Below are 21548 nucleotides of genomic sequence, written 5' to 3' on the forward strand. Positions count from 1 at the left end.
ACAATGATGCTCCTCCCTGCTAACACTGTAGTGTTCCGATAAGCCCCTGCCCCACCAACACTGTACAGACAGAAATACCTGCACACTTCGATAACCTGTGTGTGTGTGTGTTCAGCTTGCAGTTGAACCTCAAAGTCCAGCAAAACAACCAACAGAAATACTCCAGAGTTATGTCATACAGATTTAAATGACATCATATGATGTTCAATGTAAGATACAGTATATAAAATGGCATCAGATCATATCTTTACATATTATCATCGATTCAACAAGTATTATACAACCAGGATGACATGGTTTCCATCCACTGACCCAGAAAAGGATAGACCAAATCGGCTTCAAGATAACTCTTTATTAAATAATAATAATTATTGTAAAAATACTAAATTTCCAAATAGTGGCATGTCTTTGAAGAGGGTGTCCTCAAAAAAAGGAGCGCTCAGTCAGAATGCAACATTACTATTACTAAATAAACGTGTCAGTCTTGAAAGAGCAATAGAAATGTAAATGACAAACATATATGCATGCACACACACAAGCGCTCACAAACAATATACAGCAACCTTTTAAAAGCTGAGGGAAGATTTCCACTACCGGTCAAAAGTTTTAGAACACCTACTCATTCAAGGTTTTTAATTTATTTAGACTATTTTCTACATTGTATAATAATAGTGAAGACATCAAAACTATGAAATACACATGGAATCATGTAGTAACCAAAAGTGTTAAATCAAAAAATATGCTATATTCAAGATTCTTCAAATAGCCACCCTTTGCCTTGATGACAGCTTTACACACTGTTGGCATTCTCTCAACCAGCTTCATGAGGTAGTCACCTGGAATGCATTTCAATGAACAGGTGTGCCTTCTTAAAGTTATTTTGTGGAATTTCTGATTGGCTCAAAACTTAATGCGTTTGAGCCAATCAGTTGTGTTGCGACAAGGTAGGGGGGTATACAGAAGAGAGCCCTATTTGGTAAAATACCAAATCCATATTATGGCAAGAACAGCTCAAATAAGCAAAGAGAAATGACAGTCCATCATTACTTTAAGACACGAAGGTCAGTCCATCCGGAACATTTCAAGAACTTTGAAAGTTTCTTCAAGTGCAGTCGCAAAAACCATCAAGCGCTATGATGAAACTGGCTCTCATGAGGATCGCCACAGGAATGGAAGACTCAGAGTTACCTCTGTAGCAGAGGATAAGTTCATTAGTTACCAGCCTCAGAAATTACAGCCCAAATAAATGCCTCAGAGTTCAAGTAACAGACACATCTCAACATCAACTGTTCAGCGGGGACTGTGTGAATCAGGTCTTCATGGTCGAATTGCTGAAAAGAAACCACTACTAAAAGGACAATAATAATAAGAGACTTGCTTGGGCCAAGAAACACGAGCAACGGACATTAGACCAGTGGAAATTTGTCCTTTGGTCTGGTGTCTAAATGGGAGATTTTTGGTTTCAACCGCCATGTCTTGTGAGATGCGGTGTGGGTGAACGCATGATGATTTCCCACAGTAAAGCATGGAGGAGGAGGTGTTATTGTGTGGGGGTGCTTTGATGGTGACACTGATTTATTTAGAATTCAAGGCACACTTAACCAGTATGGCTACAACAGCATTTTAGAGCGATATGCCATGGTTTGGGCTTAGTGGAGTATAATTTGTTTTTCAACAGAACAATGACCCAACACACCTCCAGACTGTGTAAGGGCTATTTTACCAAGAAGGAGAGTGATGGAGTGCTGCATCAGATGACCTGGCCTCCACAACCCCCGACCTCAACCAAATTGAGATGGTTTAGGATGAGTTGGACCGCAGAGTGAAAGAAAAGCAGTCAACAAGTGCTCAGCATATGTGGGAACTCCTTCAAGACAGTTGGAAAAGCATTCCAGGTGAAGCTGGTTGAGAGAATGCCAAGAGTGTGCAAAGCTGTCATCAAGGCAAAGGGTGGCTATTTGAAGAATCTCAAATCTAAAATATATTTGGATTTGTTTAACACTTTTTGGTTACTACATGATTCCAATTCTTTACTACAGGATTTCATGTGTTATTTCTTAGTATTGATGTCTTAAATATTATTCTACAATGTAGAAAATAGTTTTAAAAAATAAAGAAAAACACTTGAATGAGTAGGTGTTCTAAAACGTTTGACCAGTAGTGTAGGTGTAACAGAATTGATGTACCACATCTCAAAGTCCTGTATGCAGTCATACACACACAGATCAATATCTACAAGGCAACTAAGTACTGCTTTAGATATGCGTGCACACACACACAACATTCCCTCGTTTGAGATATTGTAGTTGATCCATCATCTACATAAGTCACAATCTTAAGGAACTCTGGTCCTCTCTCTGTTTTGTGCTTCAGTCTCCAGGTGTTTGTAGACACACAGGTCATATCACACCATGGGATTAAAACCCTGGCAAGCGAGGCTAACATTCTTAACGGAGTTAACAAGTTAAATAAAGGTGAAAAAAACAGTTCTGACTGACAGCGTCATTGCGTTTTGGTACACCAGAAGTACATTCATTTCCAATGGAACACAGCGTTTTCCTTGCAGCATTGTGTTGCAGAGGCAGTTTCTGTGTTCTGTGTGGTGCAGATGTTGGATAAATCAAACGCATGCATCAAATTGTATGAGTAGACTTGACAGAAATAGTAGCAAAAGGTGAATGAACGTTTGTTGCACACATCTCACACATCGGATTACATAATGAAAAAGGTTTGACTGCAGAATTTCTTACGCAGCATTGATGCAATGACGCTGTCGGTCTGATCGAGGCATAACACACAGGTAACAGAAATGTTAGGTGGAGGTTTCAGATTAACTGTGGACAATCATGAAGTTACATTACAGTTACAGACTCACTAGAGCTGATCATAAAGAGAGTCCTGCAACACACTGGGGACAGGCACGTTTCAACATCACATACTGTCACAGGACAGGAGTCATTCAACTCCCTCACTGACTGGCTGAGAAACTCATCTAGCGTGTGATGTCACTGAGTCTGAGGTATGTTCTGGTTTTGAGAGAGATGTAAAAGGTGAGACAAGTTTAGCTATCTGCAGGTGGCAAAATTGTTGAAAGGAAAATTAGAGGGAAAGAGAGCGAGAGATCGAGTGCCGTCTAGCTCAAAAGAACTAAGGAAGCTGGTTTTGTGCTTTAAATTCTTGTGCATCCGAGTGGTATGATAGAACATGGGGCAGGCTCAATGCTCCATACAGGCCCCCATATGAAAAGTGCCAGCCTTTATCTTCCCCACAAACCATTATTATTGCTGACATGGTACAGTTATGAAGATAACACTACCGAGGGATTGGGACGGAAAAGAGGATACCCACTGGGCAAAAACCGATTGAATCAATGTTGTTTACACGTCATTTCAACCCCCCAAATCAACTTGATGAGGTTGAATTACAGTGGAAAACCAACTGGATTTGCAAAAAGTAATCAATGTAAGGGCATTTAGTATTTTTTTCAACCACCTATCATTTTTTTTTGTTAATTTCAAGTTGAATTCACATTACTTGACAACTCAATCAGAAGTAAATCAAAACTAGAAGCTGAACAGACTTCTGTGCCCAGTGGGCATGTACTGTCTGTAAATGGTATGCAGGAAACAGCAGGAATCAGGAAAGAGGGTGGCATGCTTCACAATGTGTACACTGTTCCTACGGAGGTGTTGAAAGATAATAAGGCGAGGTTGAAATGGGTGCCTCTCCTCTGGGTGGTTCTTGATCACTCCTGTTTTGTGCTTGGGACGGAGTCAGGGGTGAGGAGGGGTAGCTGAACAGGTCTGGGAGATCTTGGGAAGGTTTTGTGGAGATGTGGTTGTCCCTCCCTAAACCAGGTCACATACAGGTGGTCCCCTCAGGAAGACAATGCAACTGCTTCTCTATGATACACCGCAGATATGCATACCTATACACACACAGAGAGAGAGAGACAGAGAGAGATATAGATAGAGAGCGAGAATGAGACCTTAACACATAGTACATTGGGGAGACACCATAGACACAGCTATTGGGAGAAGTAGATGTTGCCACTTCAGAGACTTTGCCAATACTGCACCTGCTCCTGAGTTTCTGCACCTCCCGGTCCTCTTCCTCCATCAGCTTGATGATGAAACTCTGCAGCACTGGCATCTCAAACTTAATATACTGTGCCACCTGGTGGAGAGGAGGGAGAAATTCAGTTACAAACACAGACCTGACCTGGACCCAGACCCTCAACTATTATGAAATCACAATACTGTAGTAGTAATAATAATAACATCAACATAAAGGTCATAAATAGTCATAACAGCGTATGTCAGTTTTTGGCCATTGACTACACTGTCAAGCCAGTGTCAAGCCATTGTTGAGGACAGCTAATTGGCTTGGCTGGCAGCCCCCCAAACAGCTTCACTTAAGTAAATGATGGTTTTGCTAGTCTAGTGCATAAATAGACCACTGCAAGTTCTATTGAACTGAGCCCTTTTGTAATTGAAAAGGGGACAAACAGAACATTCCATTCAGAGGATGTGATTTAGTTTAGGGGCACTGAGAAGTAGTGAATGATTTGTCAGTTGTATAGTGGGTGGGGAGTAATTTGGCAGTTACACATCAGCAGTCTTACGTCATAGGTGACTTCCTCTCCCAGGTCCTGCTCCATCAGGAAGATTCTGCTGACCTGTTCACATGGACCCTGAAGCACACGCAACACCAAGGGGTAGTCACTGCGCTTCAGCTTCACACGCTCTGAAAGAAAAAACATTGTCAGACCTTTACTGCATTACAACAGGTGTACTTAAGTTATGTTAGAAGATTGCCATGTTTTTCCACAGAGCTGCAGCACTCTTGCACACACACACACACACGATAAACACTAACTGATTACATGGACCCTGCGAAACAGAGAAAGTGCTTCAGCTTTAAACTCTGTGACAGACACGCAACCACACAACAACACACAAACTCACTCACCCCCGCTGGTGTGTACAAGGTACAGCGCAAAGTCATCTGGGCTGTTCTCAATCTTAAACTTGTTAAGTAGCACTCGCAGCACCTGAGGCGTGGTCATACAACTGTTGATCCGCACGTTAGTCACTGAACCATACGCTGGAGTAAAGACTGCAGTCTGAAGGGGAGATGGGGGCCGCACAATTATGAGAGGGTGAGAGGATTGAGTGAGAGAGAGAGAGAGAGAGACAGGATTAGTTTATTTGTGGTAGTATGTTGTCATTGTATTAGTGTTTAGCTGCAGTATTATAGTGTGTGTGTGTGTGTGTGTGTGTGTGTGTGTGTGTGTGTGTGTGTGTGTGTGTGTGTGTGTGTGTGTGTGTGTGTGTGTGTGTTGTCATGACGTTGGCCTGTGGGTAACATAAATACCTTTCTCCCTTCCCTCTCTCTCTGACTCTACTGAAGGACTCTTGAATAGCCTTTGTTAAACATAGAGAGTCTGGGAACATCAAACAAGTGGGGGAAAGGAACCATATTTCGGTAATAGAACCAGTTGAAAATAGGCATGGGTACTTAATGAATATGATGTCAGTTCGGTTGTTATCTGAGACATTATGACTGATGACAGGACGACATAAACTGTATCTGAGAAAGTCTACACACTCTAGTCAACAGATTCACATGGAATTGTTGTGCAATTGAAATACAACTCTATGTGTGAAAAGATTACATGTAATTTTAGCTTCCAAATGAGAGATTTGGGTTTTCATAAAGTTAGAGCTCTGCTCAATCAGTGGCCCGCCCTGTGAAGAGACATGGGTTATAAACTATGAAACACACCCTTCTCTCCCTCCACTATATAAAGCCTTGACGAAAATGTAACCTTCTGTTCCGAGGATGATAAGACGACGGTCCATACGTTGAAAAGGACTAACATGTCAACTACAGAACTAAGCCAACCTCAGCGTGAGCTTTGGTTGTGAATGGTATAAATTTGAACTCTTGTTCACTAAAGAAGTGAGACATCCTAGCCGTTGAGTTAGCAACAGCAGCTGTAAACATGGGCTAGGAAAGGAAGGACTACGTATCCAGTCTAACACACAACGACAATACTACAACATATCCAATTTACCACCAGTGACATTCTTCCGAGGACAGGAAGATCTCTGTTGGCCAGCATCTACGACCAACCTACCGAAGCGCAGCTCAGAGTAAATATTTATTGCATTTTCCTTTTCCAGATGGGCGGTAATTTAGAATGCATAAGATACTGTACTTATGATAGCAGAGCTTCTCCCTTTGTTCCTCAGTCTTCCCGCTCTTTCACTCAAAACCAACCCCCTTTTCTTTGTGTAACCAGCTGTTATATCTGTTCCGTCCGCTAGGGATGTTTTCCTTTATGACATAATTTGTAATCAAGGTATGAGTCATTCTGTGTATATGTAATTCTGTGTGATTAGTTAGGTAGGTAGTAAATAAATAATAAACCCAATTTTGTATTGCTGATTCAACCAGGGTTAGCCAGGGTTCGTGAAGACAACCAAGAATTCTACGATGTTCAGATGAGACTGAAATAAGGTGACGATTAATATTGACTGCTATTGATGTAAAATATTACTAGGTCTTTCACAGTTTATTCGGAAGATAACAGCTCTATAAACACTCTTTCGTGGTGCCCCGACTTTCTAGTTAATTACATTTACATGATTAGCTCAATCAGGTAATATTAATTACAGAGAAAGGATTTTATAGAATAGCATGTCATATCACTTAATCCGGCATAGCCAAAGACACGACAGTGTGTACCTTGTGATTGTAGAAGTGTCCGTTGATGGAGAAGCGGTGTCGTCGTAACCTTCTCTGGTCACTAGGTGACCGGCGCTGGCCCCGTCTCAGAACCCCTGCATCGCTCTTCGTCCTCAGCAGCTGGGCGGAGCTCTCATATTCCTCTGTCCAATCAGAGCACAGATATAGGAGAAAGAGGAGGAGTCAGACAATCAAGCTCCTATGAACGTCAGAGAATGTTCTAAAAATGTATTGTTGAACAGACATGGCTATCTGATGTTGGATAAATAATTGGGTTTTCCATAATAACAAGCTGAAGGTTTTCAGACTACTCTTCTATAAGACCCACCTTCTTCCTCATCCTCCTTCACAATGGTGTCCTCTGATTGGCTTTCGTGCTCTGTCACTTCTATGGTGGGCGGGATCTGCTGGGTACCTTCATTGCTACTGACATAAGGCAAACATGAATATTCCAATATTTAATTGGCTGACCTTATTTATGACACATTATCTTCTCTTCAAAGTTATACTACATCAGTGTGTAAATGACACAGGCAGAGGAACAGTAAAATATGGTTTCTATGTAATCTGATTGGTGAATATAATGTATGTTCAGAGTAAACTAAAAACCCAGAATATAGGTCATAATAAAGAAATAACAGTATGGCCACAGGACAAACATTCACCAAACCAAACTCTGTAAAATGTCAACCACATGCCCACTGCCACAGACACACTATCCTGGTCAGACAAAATGCAAAAAATATGCTTGGCCGTTGATGAGTATGACATTTTAGGATAATCATTAGGTTATAGCAGTACTTCATTATCAGTCAAGTTATTATTTTTGCACCCCCCTCCCCCCTTTGCCCTCAGAACAGCCTCAATTTGTCATGGGCTCTACAAGGTGCAAAAACGTTCCACAGAGATTCTGGCCCATGTTGACTCCAATGCTTCCCACAGTTGTGTCAAGTTGGCTGGATGTCCTTTGGATGGTGGACCATTCTTGATACACATGGGAAACAGTTGAGCATGAAAAACACAGCAGCGTTGCAGTTCTTGACACAAACCGGTGCGCCTGGCACCTACTACCATACCCTGTTCAAAGGCACTTAAATCACATACACAATCCATGTTTTAATTGTCTCAAGGCATAAAAATCCTTCTTTAACCCGCCCCCCCCCCCCTTCATATACACTGAAGTGACTTCAAAAAAGGATTATGGCTTTCACCTGGTCAGTCTATGCCATGGAAAGAGCAGGTGTTCTTAATGTTTTGTATACTCAGTGTATACTTTTCATACATACTGTACGTAGTACATGTTTCTATATGTTGCCTTCTCTGTGTTGTTGGTATGGTAATAAGAGCTCACTCCCTACCTCTGATTATCCAGGGCACAGCCGGAGTGCCAGGAGGTAGACGAGGGAGGAGGCCTGATTCGCTCGTGATCGTCCTGCATCTGCAATCTAATAGGTCGACGCAGGCCCCAGGAGATATTCAACAAACCCTCCACGATCAGCTCCCCTTCCTCCTGTAAAGACAGAGTCACCACGATCAATACACACACACAAAAACACTGACAGTTATTGCCCTTTTGAGGCAGGGTGAATTATTGAGTCAGTGATGGGTAAATTGAACAGCAAAGGTTTGAAAGAGACAGAAAAATAAACAAAGAGTGGAGGAAAAGAAAAAGCATACATGCAATAAAGAGGTGAAATAGGAGGGGGCAGCTATTACACCAATTATGACAGTGATTAGCAACAATGGAAAGACTCTCGCTCTTACTCTCATTCACACGCATATAAACGATGGCGCCAGAGGGGAGGGCTGCCGTCTTATCGGCTCTTAACCAACCATGCTATTTTGTTTGTATTTTCACATTGTTCGTAACTTGTTTTGTACATAATGTTGCTGCTACCGTCTATTTTGACCGAAAATACCTTCTGGACATCAGAACTGCGATTGCTCACCTCAAACTGGACGAAGAGTTCTTCTTGAATGAGTCGGATGGGAGGGATATACTACTACAGACAACCGACCAGGCCCAGATCCTCAATGAGTCGGATGGGAGGGATCTACTACTACAGACAACCGACCAGGCCCACATCCCCGTGATTCGCTAGAGAAGGAAACTGAGATTTTGTGGAAAAAGATCCGGGTGCCTTGTTAGGATCAGGCGACGAGTGGCTAATCTACCCTTGCTTTCCGACCTGCAAGCTAATGTTCATCGCTGGAAAATAAATGGGACGAGCTAAAAGCACGTACTGTATATCCTACCAAAGGTACATAAAAAACTGTAATATCTTATGTTTCACCGAGTCATGGCTGAACAACGTCATTAAGAACATTCAGCTGGTGGGTTATACACTCCATTTGGAGGACAGAACAGCAGCCTCCGGTAAGAAATGGGGCTGGGGCCTATGCATATACAGTGCCTTGCGAAAGTATTCGGCCCCCTTGAACTTTGCGACCTTTTGCCACATTTCAGGCTTCAAACATAAAGATATAAAAGTGTATTTTTTTGTGAAGAATCAACAACAAGTGGGACACAATCATGAAGTGGAACGACAAATTATTCAGCCCCTTTACTTTCAGTGCAGCAAACTCTCTCCAGACGTTCAGTGAGGATCTCTGAATGATCCAATGTTGACCTAAATGACTAATGATGATAAATACAATCCACCTGTGTGTAATCAAGTCTCCGTATAAATGCACCTGCACTGTGATAGTCTCAGAGGTCCGTTAAAAGCGCAGAGAGCATCATGAAGTACAAGGAACACACCAGGCAGGTCCGAGATACTGTTGTGAAGAAGTTTAAAGCCGGATTTGGATACAAAAAGATTTCCCAAGCTTTAAAGATCCCAAGGAGCACTGTGCAAGCAATAATATTGAAATGGAAGGAGTATCAGACCACTGCAAATCTACCAAGACCTGGCCGTCCCTCTAAACTTTCAGCTCATAAAAGGAGAAGACTGATCAGAGATGCAGCCAAGAGGCCCATGATCACTCTGGATGAACTGCAGAGATCTACAGCTGAGGTGGGAGACTCTGTCCATAGGACAACAATCAGTCGTATATTGCACAAATCTGGCCTTTATGGAAGAGTGGCAAGAAGAAAGCCATTTCTTAAAGATATTCATAAAAAGTGTTGTTTAAAGTTTGTCACAAGCCACCTGGGAGACACACCAAACATGTGGAAGAAGGTGCTCTGAAACCAAAATTGAACTTTTTGGCAACAATGCAAAACGTTATGTTTGGCGTAAAAGCAACACAGCTGAACACACCATCCCCACTGTCAAACATGGTGGTGGCAGCATCATGGTTTGGGCCTGCTTTTCTTCAGCAGGGACAGGGAAGATGGTTAAAATTGATGGGAAGATGGATGGAGCCAAATACAGGACCATTCTGGAAGAAAACCTGATGGAGTCTGCAGGTATCCAGGTATCCAGGTGTTAGAATGGCCAAGTCAAAGTCCAGACCTGAATCCAATCGAGAATCTGTGGAAAGAACTGAAAACTTCTGTTCACAAATGCTCTCCATCCAACCTCACTGAGCTCGAGCTGTTTTGCAAGGAGGAATGGGAAAAAATGTCAGTCTCTCGATGTGCAAAACTGATAGAGACATACCCCAAGCGACTTACAGCTGTAATCGCAGCAAAAGGTGGCGCTACAAAGTATTAACTTAAGGGGGCTGAATAATTTTGCACGCCCAATTTTTCAGTTTTTGATTTGTTAAAAAAGTTCATGATTGTGTCCCACTTGTTGTTGATTCTTCACAAAAAAATACAGTTTTATATCTTTATGTTTGAAGCCTGAAATGTGGCAAAAGGTCGCAAAGTTCAAGGGGGCCGAATACTTTCGCAAGGCACTGTATGTGAACAACAGCTGGTGCACGATGTCTAAGGAAGTCTCAAGGTTTTGCTCACCTGAGGTAGAGTATCTCATGATAAGCTGTACACCACACTATCTACCTAAAGAGTTTTCATCTGTATTTTTTGTCGCTGGCTACATACCACCACAGACTGATGCTGGCACTATCCAGAGGCGGCGCTCCTAGTGGCCAAGGACTTTAATTAATGCAGGGAAATTTAAATCAGTTTTACCTCATTTCTATCAGCATGTTAAATGTGCAGAGGAAAGAAAATTCTAGACCACATTTACTCCACACACAGAGACACGTACAAAGCTGTCCCTCACCCTCCATTTGGCAAATCTGACCATAATTCTATCTTCCCGATTCCTGCTTACAAGCTAAAACTAAAGCAGGAAGCACCAGTGACTCGGCCTATAAAAAAGTGGTCAGATGAAACAGATGCTAAACTACAGGACTGCTTTGCTAGCACAGCCTGGAATATGTTCCCGGATTCTTAAAATGGCATTGAGGAGTACACCACATCAGTACTCCGAGCATGCGCTGACCAACTGGCAAGTACCTTCACTGACATTTTCAACCTCTCCCTGTCTGAGTCTGTAATACCAACATGTTTCAAGCAGACCACCATATTCTCTGTGCCTATGAACACTAAGGTAACCTGCTTAGATGACTACCGACCCGTAGCACTCACGTCTGTAGCCATGAAATGCTTTGAAAGGCATGGCTCACATCATTATCCCAGAAACCCTAGGCCCACTCCAATTTGCATACCGCACCAACAGATCCACAGATGATGCAATCTCTATTGCACTCCACACTGCCCTTTCACACCTGGACAAAAGGAACACCTACAGTTGAAGTTGGAACTTTACATACAGTTAGGTTGGAGTCATCAAAACTCGTTTTTCAATCACTCTACAAATGTCTTGTTAACTAACTATAGTTTTGGAAAGACGGTGAGGACATCTACTTTGTGCATGACGCAATTCATTTTTCCAAAAATTGTTTAGAGACAGATTATTTCACTTATAATTCACTGTATCACAATTCCAGTGGGTCAGAACTTCCTGCCATCCAGGACCTCTATACCAGGCGGTGTCAGAGGAAGGCCCTAAAAATGGTCAAATACTCCAGCCACCCTGGTCATAGACTGTTCTCTCTGCTACCGCACAACAAGTGGTACCGGAGCGCCAAGTCTAGGTCCAAGAGGCTCCTAAATAGCTTCTAACCACAAGCCATAAACTGAACAGCTAATCAAATGGCTACCCAGATTATTTGCATTTGCCCCCCCCCCCCCCCCCCCCGGGACGCTGCTGCTACTCTCTGTTATTATTATTATTATCATCTATGTATAGTCACTTTAATAACTCTACCTACATGTACATATTCCCTGAATTACCTCGACACCGGTGCCCCGCATATTGACATTGACTCTACCGGTACCCCCTGTATATAGCCTTCCTATTGATATTTACTGTTGCTCTTTAATGATTTGTTATTCTTATCTCTTACTTTAAAATATATATATATTTTCTTAAAACTGCATTGTTGGTTAAGGGCTTGTAAAGTAAGCATTTCACAAGGTCTACACGTGTTGTATTCGGCGCATGTGACAAATACAATTAGATTTACACCAACACGCACGCACTACCGATACCTCTCTGTGTCTCAACTGCAGGTTCTGTCCATCATAATAGAGGTTGTAGGTTTTGAGGTGGGACAGGACTGTTGCCCTGAAGACAGAAAGACAACTTTAATGACAAGAATCAATTAATTTACACACATTTTATTATTGCATACATCGGTGTGTGTGTCTGTGTGCATCTGTGGTGTATGTGTGTGCATGCCTTACTTGCTGATGAACTTTTTGTCTCCGATCTGAACCCCGTTCTGAACGTTATCCATTCTCAGTCAGCATGAGAGGAGCTGGAGAGAGAGAGAGAGAGAGAGAGAGAGAGAGAGAGGGAGAGGGAGAGGGAGAGAGAGAGAGAGAGAGAGAGAGAGAGAGAGAGAGAGAGAGAGAGAGAGACAGAGAGAGCGAGAGACAGGGACAGAGATCAGAAATCATGTTCAGATGTTTTTATAGGAGGTTGATGAGTACCAGTCTAGGGATGAAGCAGAGAGAGGACATGGGAAAGGAAGGGAGAGAATAGGGGGGAGTGGAATTCAACATGAATGTGGATAGATTTTGGAGAACAAGGATGCAATAGAGAGAGAGAGATTGACTGATGAGTCTCATGACACCTCATGATCAACCAGAGGCAGCAATTCAACCGAGCATCACCATGGAGACACACCACATTGCCACAGAGACAGGAGGTGGGTGGGGAGGAAGAGTAGGAATATGATTGAAGGAAGAATAAAACATTCAAAAATGATTGGAAAATAATAAATATATACCTCAGATAGACAGGCAGGTAGGGAAATACAACAATCACTGGATTTCATACATCTAGTCTGTCATCGAGTCACTCAACATTGTTAAAAGTGGAACTGACAGCATTTTAGCGATATTAAATATTGTTAAAATCCGTTCATATACACCCCCAGGAAGATTGACACTTTTTAAAGCATTTTCTGACAAGCGAGCAATTAGATAATAACTTTTTCATAAATTATAAGAATGTTTGGGAATTATGTACAGTTGAAGTCATAAGTTTACATACACTTAGGTTGGAGTCATTAAAAGTCGTTTTACAACCACTCCACAAATTTCTTGTTAACAAACTATAGTTTTGGCAAGACGGTTAGGACATCTCCTTTGTGCATGACACGTAATTTTTCCAACAATTGTTTACAGACAGATTATTTAACTTATAAACTCACTGTATCACAATTCCAGTGAGTCAGAAGTTTACATACACTAAGTTTACTGTGCCTTTAAACAACTTGGAATATTCCAGATAACGATGTCATGGCTTTAGAAGCTTCTGATAGGCTAATAGGCAGTCAATTAAAGGTGTTCCGTGTTCCTGTGGATGTATTTCAAGGCCTACTTTCAAACTCAGTACCTCTGTGCTTGACATCATGGGAAAATCAAAAGAAATCAACCAAGACCTCAGAAAAAAACCTCAACAAGTCTGGTTAAACCTTGGGAGCAATTTCCAAATGCCTGAAGGTAACACGTTCATCTGTACAAATAATAGTACGCAAGTATAAAACCCATGGGACCACGCAGCCATCATACCGCTCAGGAAGGAGACGCGTTTGGTCTCCTAGAGATGAACGTACTTTGGTGAGAAAAATGAAAATCAATCCCAGAACAACAGCAAAGGACCTTGTGAAGATGCTGGAGGAAACAGGTACAAAAGTATCTATATCCACAGTAAAAAGAGTCCTATATCGACATAACCTGAAAGGCTGCTCAGCAAGGAAGAAGCCACTGCTACAAAACCGCCATAAAAAAGCCTGACTACAGTTTGTAACTGCACATGGGGACAAAGATGGTACTTTTTTGACAAATGTCCTCTGGTCTGATGAAACAGAAATATAACTATTTGGCCATAATGACCATCGTTATGTTTGGAGGAAAAGGGGGGATGCTTGCAAGCCGAAGAACACCATCCCAACCGTGAAGCAGGGTGTGGCAGCATCATGTTGTGGGGGTGCTTTGCTCCAAGAGTGTGCAAAGCTGTCATCAAGGCAAAGGGTGTCTATTTGAAGAATATCAAATCTCAAATCTATTTTGATTTGTTTAACACTTTTTTTTGGTTACTACATGATTCCATATGTGTTATTTCATAGTACTGATGTCTACAATGTAGAAAATAGTCAAAATAAAGAAAAACCCTTGAATGAATAGTTCTAAAACTTGATTTATTTATTTTTTATCCCCTTTTTCTCCCCAATGTCGTGGTATCGCTGGTAGTTACTGTCTTGTCTCATCGCTACAACTCCCACACGGACTCGGGAGAGGCGAAGGTCGAGAGCCATGCGTCCTCCGAAACACAACCCAACCAAGCTGCACTGCTTCTTAACACAGCGCGCATCCAACCTGGAAGCCAGCCCCACCAATGTGTCGGAGGAAACACCGTACACCTAGCGACCTGGTCAGCGTGCACTGCGCCCGGCCCGCCACAGGAGTCGCTAGTGCGCGATGAGACAAGGATATCCCTGCAGGCCAAAAACCCTCCCTAACCCGGACGACGCGAGGCCAATTGTACGCAGCCCCATGGGCCTCCCGGTCGCGGCCGGCTGCGACAGAGCCTGGGCTCGAACGCAAAGTCTCTGGTGGCACAGCTAGCACTTCCTTAGACCACTGCGCCACCCTGTATGCCAGGTTCTAAAACGTTTCACCGGTAGTGTAGATGACATTGATTTTAGCATTGGCAAATTGGCTTAGTCTCATAGTGAGGTTCATAAACATATTGGGAATTCTGAAATGAATTAGAATAAATTGCCATACCATAACACTAGCTAGCCAACTATGGGTAACTGTAGCTCGTTATCTACCTGACAGGAGTGCTAGTTAGCTAGGTTAGCTTGCTAGGCACATTAATAGCTTTAGGATGATTGTTTTTAAGCTCAATTTCAAGATTTCCACCAAGGACGTTGCCTCTCTAATCATTACTCTCCCTCGCTTGGTCAAGGGACATTTAAGGTACATTTGGATGTGACGATGTAAAATGCCATTCAAGGGCTGAGGGTTTAGGGCCGAGGGCTGTCTACTTTGAATTTGGACTGCAGCCTCTGTCTCTGACTGACTGAAACAGGAACAGGAACAGTCAGTGTGAGATGGAGCAAGACAGCTGTGCTACACAATCTCTCTCTCTTCCTCTTTTCCTCCTCCTCTCTCCATCTGTCTAAAACACACACCACACACAGAAAATCCCTAACACACATGGAAAGCTCTGTGGTGACCATCACACACACACACACACAGATGTTGGACTTTTAATTTAATATGGCATGCTGCCAGTATACTCCTAGGTTTCCTTCCTGCCAGGCTGAAAGAGAGAGAAAGAGAGAGAGAGAGAGAAAGAGAGAGAGTGTGTGTGAGTGAGTGAGAGAGAGGGGGCAGCAGAGAAGCTTGTGAAGGACAAGAGCAGGTGCAAGGCACGCTGGAGTCACATGGGGCACCCTCCATACCAAATCATTTCAGTTGTATTAACACACATATTCAACACCCTCTGATACGCACACACGTGCACACACAGTGTCTCAGCCTTGTCCTTCTCCTTGGCAGACCTCTTCAATCAAAACTTGCTTTTAATAACATACACCCATTGTATATTTCCACTTGGCTACTTCCCCATCCCTGCAGTGAAACATTACTGAAATATCTGCCAATAACAGATACATCCAACATAAACATTTGTGTTTGTGTGTGTATGGGTGTGTGCGTGCGTGTATGTAGAAAGCTGCTGTGTGGCTTACCGTACTGAGAGTTGTGTGACCCTGTCAGGCCAGGAAAGAGACAGAGAGATCGGCTACCAGCACCAGTAGCACAAACACACGATATGTTAGTCCTCAGGGTCCAGTTGACCTGAAGCTGGCTCGGCTTGAGCCGGTGAAGCTACTCTGTCCTTTCTGTGGAGGAGAGAGAGTGTTCAGCACTAAGCCTGTCTCTTCAGACTTCAGTGGCTGGTTATCCAGGGGAGTTACCCAAGGCCTCAGTCTAAGGCTTCTGTGTGTTTGTAGGGGAGAGGCGATGGAGAGAGCACCAGGGAGAGAAAGGGGCGGTCGAAGGGGCTGGTTTAAAGGAAGTGCTCCCCTTCCGTTAATCTCTTCCTCCTTTAGAGCCTCAGTCACAGCGGAAACTGATGCTGCCGCTCTGACATGAGACTTCCTCAATTCAAACTACAGACATGAAATATGATATCTCTCCCCTACATACACATGGACAAATACACCAACGCGCACACACACACACACACACACACACACACACCTTCTCTCTGAAAGGCTCACAAGTAGTCCCATATACAGACAGAGATAACTATTGAAAGGTAAGAAGCAACAGACAACATCCACACACACAATCTACCTCACGTGTCCAGCCAATGCCTCACGTACAAACACATTCAATTATCGTGATCATATCAAAAAATGTAAGACCAATCAACCAACACACCATTATCCATATTTCAGCACCTACGCTACATGACCAAAAGTATGTGGACACCTGCTCATCGAATATCTCATTCCAAAATCATGAGCATTAATATGGAGTTGGTCCCCCCTTTGCTGTTATAACAGCCTCCGCTCTTCTGGGAAGGCTTTCCACTAGATGTTGGAACATTGCTGCGGGGACTTGCTTCCATTCAGCCACAGGCATTATTGAGGTCGGGCACTGATGTTGGACGATCAGGCTTGGCTCGCAGTCGGCGTTCCAATTCATCCCAAAGGTGTTCGATGGGGTTGAGGTCAGGGCTCTGTGCAGGCCAGTCAAGTTCCTCCACACCGATCTCAACAAACCATTTCTGTATGGACCTCGCTTTGTGCACAGGGGCATTGTCATTCTGAAACAGGAGAGGGCCTTCCCAAAACTGTTGCCACAAATGTGGAAGTACAGAATTGTCTAGAATGTAATTGTATGCTGTAGTGTTAAGAATTCCCTTCACTGGAACTAAGGGGCCTAGCCCGAACCATGAAAAACAGCCCCAGACCATTATTCCTACTACTAAACTTTAGAGTTGGCACTAGGCATTCAGGCAGGTAGCGTTCTCCTGGCATCCACCAAAACCAGATTTGTCCATCAGACTGCCAGATGGTGATATGTGATTCAACACTCTAGAGAACGCTTTTCCACTGCTCCAGAGTCCAATGGCGGCTAGATTTACACCACTCCGGCCGATGCTTGGCATTGTGCATGGTTATCTTAGGCTTGTGTGCGGCTGCTCGGCAATAGAAACCCATTTCATTAAGCTCCAGACAAACAGTTATTGTGCTGATGTTGCTTCTAGAGGCAGTTTGGAACTAGCCATGATTGGCTGAGATAATGGATGGTCTGGACATGCCGAGAGATGAGTTAGGATTGGTCTGCCATGTAGCACGCTTTTGTCTATAACATTACCTACACATATTGAGCAGTTCATTCTTTCTAACGCAGCTTTTTTGAAAGGTATCACGAAGAACTACAAAAGTGTTGCTAAAGTTCTCCACTTTCTGGAGGACCGAGTTTAGAAAACAGTGGAATGCCCGGTGGAAGCACAGTATGATAGCTAATGAGATGGAAAAAAATTATACCGTTTGATTGCAAATATAAAACACCTGTCTCCGGATTACATCTTCAAACTAAAGGCAACCATAGCATCCGTGACAGAGGGAGAAGCGTTCATCCAAGTATACGGGTAAGAGAGTCTAGCTAGCTACATTTTCAGATATTATGTTGAAAATTTAGTCAGAAAGTCATTTTCATTGCAAGTTAAAGCGTACTGTTAGCTAGCTAGCTAATGTTAGCTGGCTGTCTCGCTAGCTAACGTTACAAATAATATTACTACACAGATCACGTGTATCTCAGAGACATTTGCATTGCTAGTTATTGTCTAATATTAGCTAGCCAGCTAACGTTGAACCTAGTTGGTTAGCTTTAGCTACCTGTAGATTCATGCAAGGAAGTAACGTTATGAGTTGGGATTATGGTTAATTGTTTAGCAGCTCCATGTCTAAACAAAAGACTATGCAAGCAACCATTTTCCTGTAATAATGAATAGAAATGATCTAAAGTTAAGACATTGTCAGCTATATGATATGGTCATTATTTGAACTGGCTAATTTAATGTTAGCTAGCTAGCTAACAAGCGAGAATCAAAACAAAACATTGTTTAGAAAGTTGGTTTTAGTTGCCTGGTTTGCTAGATTGACATATACTAAATTCTATTTTAAACATATGGGTTTATTGGTGTTAAAATACACCAGTTATGCTATTTTGGACCAGCAGGCTGCTGTCATGCAGCCTGTCGTTTTGATGTCGGATGACAATAGAATGTTCACGATGTTACTGTGACAACTGTATACATACATGTGGATAGAAGTAGTATAAACCAGCCTTTAGTCTTAATCTTTGGTTGTTTAGTACACTACCGCACTCACTCGGTTTAGCACATGGCCTCATTGAATCCTTAAAGAGATGGGTGGGACTACGGCTTAAGAGGGTGTGAACAATGCTGAATGGGTGTAGACAAAGAAGAGCTCTCCAGTAAGTGTATCGAAACATTCAAAAGGTAAATTTTCTCAAAAGTGGGGTTACATGTTTATCAACTTTCAAAGCAGAATTACTTTCCCGTTGTTCCTCAACTGTAGTGTATGATTTACCATTTACTAGCTCTTAGTCTACTTATATCCAATGTAAAAATCACCATTTGAAATTTTGCTACATAAGACCGAATCGAGGTGGTTGGTCACATACAGTGCATATTAGGCCATGCCAGGCCTATACACACGCACACCACAATAGGAGACATTAGCCTTAATACCCAGACCGGGGTTGGGCGGCTCAGTCCTTGAGAGTCGAATTGTGCTGGGCCAAGCCAACAGTCCCACTGATGACAGATTACTGGTATGTCATTTAAGTCTGGACTGTGGCCCAAGAAACCGCTAGAGGTTTTGATGGGTCAAGGCACGAACATGTGGGAACCCCTGGTCTAGCCTGGCAGTACCACATGAATTATGATGTAATTTAGGAAACCCAGACCTAAAATCTTGTGTAACAGCATCACCTACTTTATGTTACTGTCATCGAAAGATGAATAATGATGTGGCTACACTCTAAATCTGATCTGTCATAATTGAGTGTCTGCTGCCTGCAAAAAACACATCATGCCTGTTGTTTTGGGGGGGGGGGGACTGGCCGTATCTAAAAAGAGACACATTTAGGCTGGCTCGGGCCGCGGCTCTGTGTTCTGTCACTGTGTTTTGTTCTGCATTCCAGCTTGGATGATGGATTTGGGGAGAATGAGCCCTGTTCTGTTCTGGACAGGGGTCCAAATACAGCCTCCAGCCTTCCCCTCCCTCTGCATTCCCTTGAATTCTCTACTGACTCATATACAACCACAGCAGCCAAGCCAGTCTCTCTCCCTCCCTACGCCTCTACCAGAGATGACCTAGTCTAAGCATAGCACTCTCTCTTCCTCCCTATTTCCACACAACTCTATTCAATAAGCTTAATAGCCATGGAAAAGAAGTGCAAATATTGGCAAAGCAGAACCGTTTTAGTTCGCTAATATCAGATGTCTTTCGACCCCCCCTCCCCTCCTCTCTTTGTCACTCTCTTTCTACAGGGCTAGACTTATTAACTCCTGGTCTATTGCTTTCTTGTTGTAACATGTCTATTCACATTAATGTTGTAATTTCAATTAGTTTTCCTCTTTATCTAAACGTGTTTTCCTCCATCCCTTTCACTTCCTCTCGGTCTCATCTTCCTGGACTGGCACCCATCCACCTCCATTAAAACTCCTGACCATGATTTCCGGACTTCTCTCTCCCTCTCACATTCACAAACACACACATTTTTTGATCTCTTGCTCTGTGCCTCTGTCCTTGGTGAACTGCTTTCTTGTGGGATGAATGCAGGTCCAAACCTCCACTTCCCCCTTCCTCCCTCTCAACCCCAACTTTGCCTCTGCACTATTGTTCACATTGTCATAGCAACCCTAAAAACATCTGAGGTCTAACAACCAAATATATTACAGTGCCAAATATTGTCTGTGTGTGTGTATCCCTGCCCCTTCAATCTGTCTCTCACCATTGTGGTGAAATTAGATTTTACATGACCTTAGGAAGCATTATATCCTATTAATTAGGAGTCATTAAGGTACAGGCCAATACATTATGAATTCCCTCACAACTTAGTGGGAAAAATATGACCACATGCTTGAACATCCACAATCTGAGAGGGTAAGTCTCCGGGTACTCCCACAGTAGTGTGTGTGTGTTGAGAGGAATCTTAAATATCTTGATACTTATGTAATCTATCCAGATTCCAGACTGACAGAGAATATTTTATAGACTACACTGTATAGGAAGAGGCCCGAGATGGCTTTCTAACGGTTAACATAATAAAACCCCGAAAAACGTTTATAAGTGTTATTTGGTACTGTGTGTGGAGGGCGAATAGTGTTGCACTATCAATGGGATAACATGTTTTTACTATAGCCTCTGACTGTATCAATTATATCAGATTACTTCGAAAAGGTCTGTTTCGTTGGATCTTGACCGTGCTCTAAAACTATAGCTGGCGACATTGTTATTTGTATACACATAGAAATGGGCTACAAAGTGCTTGCCTTGAGTTTATCGATCGCTACACAGGAATGGCAGACTCATATCGTTTTACATATATCCTACTTACGGAAGGAGCTGCTAGACAGTCTGATGATTTCCCGAACCTCTTCAGGCTTTATGTATTGTTAACGAACGATAAACTGGGGTTGGTTCTTCTCTGCCACGTTGGGGGCTCGGGCGGGATATAGTCGTTAACCGTGCGTCGCCTAGTCTGCTCGTTTTCTGCTCGGTTCGCCCTATCCGCGCATCGGAAACAATCGGAGTATACAAGCACTGGGGTTTGCGTGCCTGGCGTGCGCGCAACGAGAGGAGATCCCCATCTGTTGTAGAGGACCTCTGGCACCGAACCCGGTAACCAATCAGTGCGCGACCTGCCGCCCCTTTGTTCGCTCTGACTGCTTGCTCTCGGAATAGGTGAATAGAATAGGAGGGGGAATCCCGAAAACAATGCACCCCCCCAAAAACACATGCATAATAGAAAACTAACTCTATGCGCATATTCAAGGGAAAACGAACTGAATAGGTCTAGGTCAAGTTCAAGTTATCCCTAATAAATGTTAATGTGCTATGACTGATGTGTCATATGGGATTGTATGGTAATCACTTATTTCTCAACATAGTTTGTTTGACAATATTATATTTTTAAAGTAGGAGACATTAATGGTGCTCTCTTCTCTGCTCTGTGTCCCACTGTAATCTCTTCCGTAACATCTGCTCTT

The 21548-nt window shown here is 42.9% G+C and overlaps 1 protein-coding gene across 5 annotated transcripts; it reads right to left on the reverse strand.

The window, feature by feature from the left end:
* Positions 1-332: 332 nt before the first annotated feature.
* Positions 333-21378, reverse strand: LOC110536205 (ras association domain-containing protein 2). 5 transcript variants are annotated; one of them, XM_021621831.3, is made up of 11 exons: positions 20897-21378; positions 15982-16134; positions 12458-12531; positions 12263-12338; positions 8112-8263; positions 7082-7179; positions 6754-6896; positions 4972-5125; positions 4625-4746; positions 4079-4176; positions 333-3928 (listed from the first exon to the last, which is right to left on the reverse strand). In XM_021621831.3, the coding sequence occupies exons 3-11, from the start codon at positions 12508-12510 to the stop codon at positions 3859-3861; spliced, it is 966 nt and encodes a 321-aa protein (XP_021477506.1). In that variant the 5' UTR covers positions 12511-12531; positions 15982-16134; positions 20897-21378; the 3' UTR covers positions 333-3858. The 5 variants fall into 5 exon arrangements, with proteins under 5 accessions (XP_021477506.1, XP_090047059.1, XP_090047060.1 ...); XM_090190933.1 differs by having other exon boundaries at positions 7082-7176; positions 20897-21249; XM_090190934.1 differs by lacking the exon at positions 15982-16134 and having other exon boundaries at positions 7082-7176; positions 20897-21248.
* Between the last annotated feature and the right edge of the window lie 170 nt (positions 21379-21548).

Source organism: Oncorhynchus mykiss, chromosome 11 (genome assembly GCF_057628025.1).
Source record: "Oncorhynchus mykiss isolate SJ-2025 chromosome 11, ASM5762802v1, whole genome shotgun sequence".
Lineage (NCBI taxonomy): Eukaryota > Metazoa > Chordata > Actinopteri > Salmoniformes > Salmonidae > Oncorhynchus > Oncorhynchus mykiss.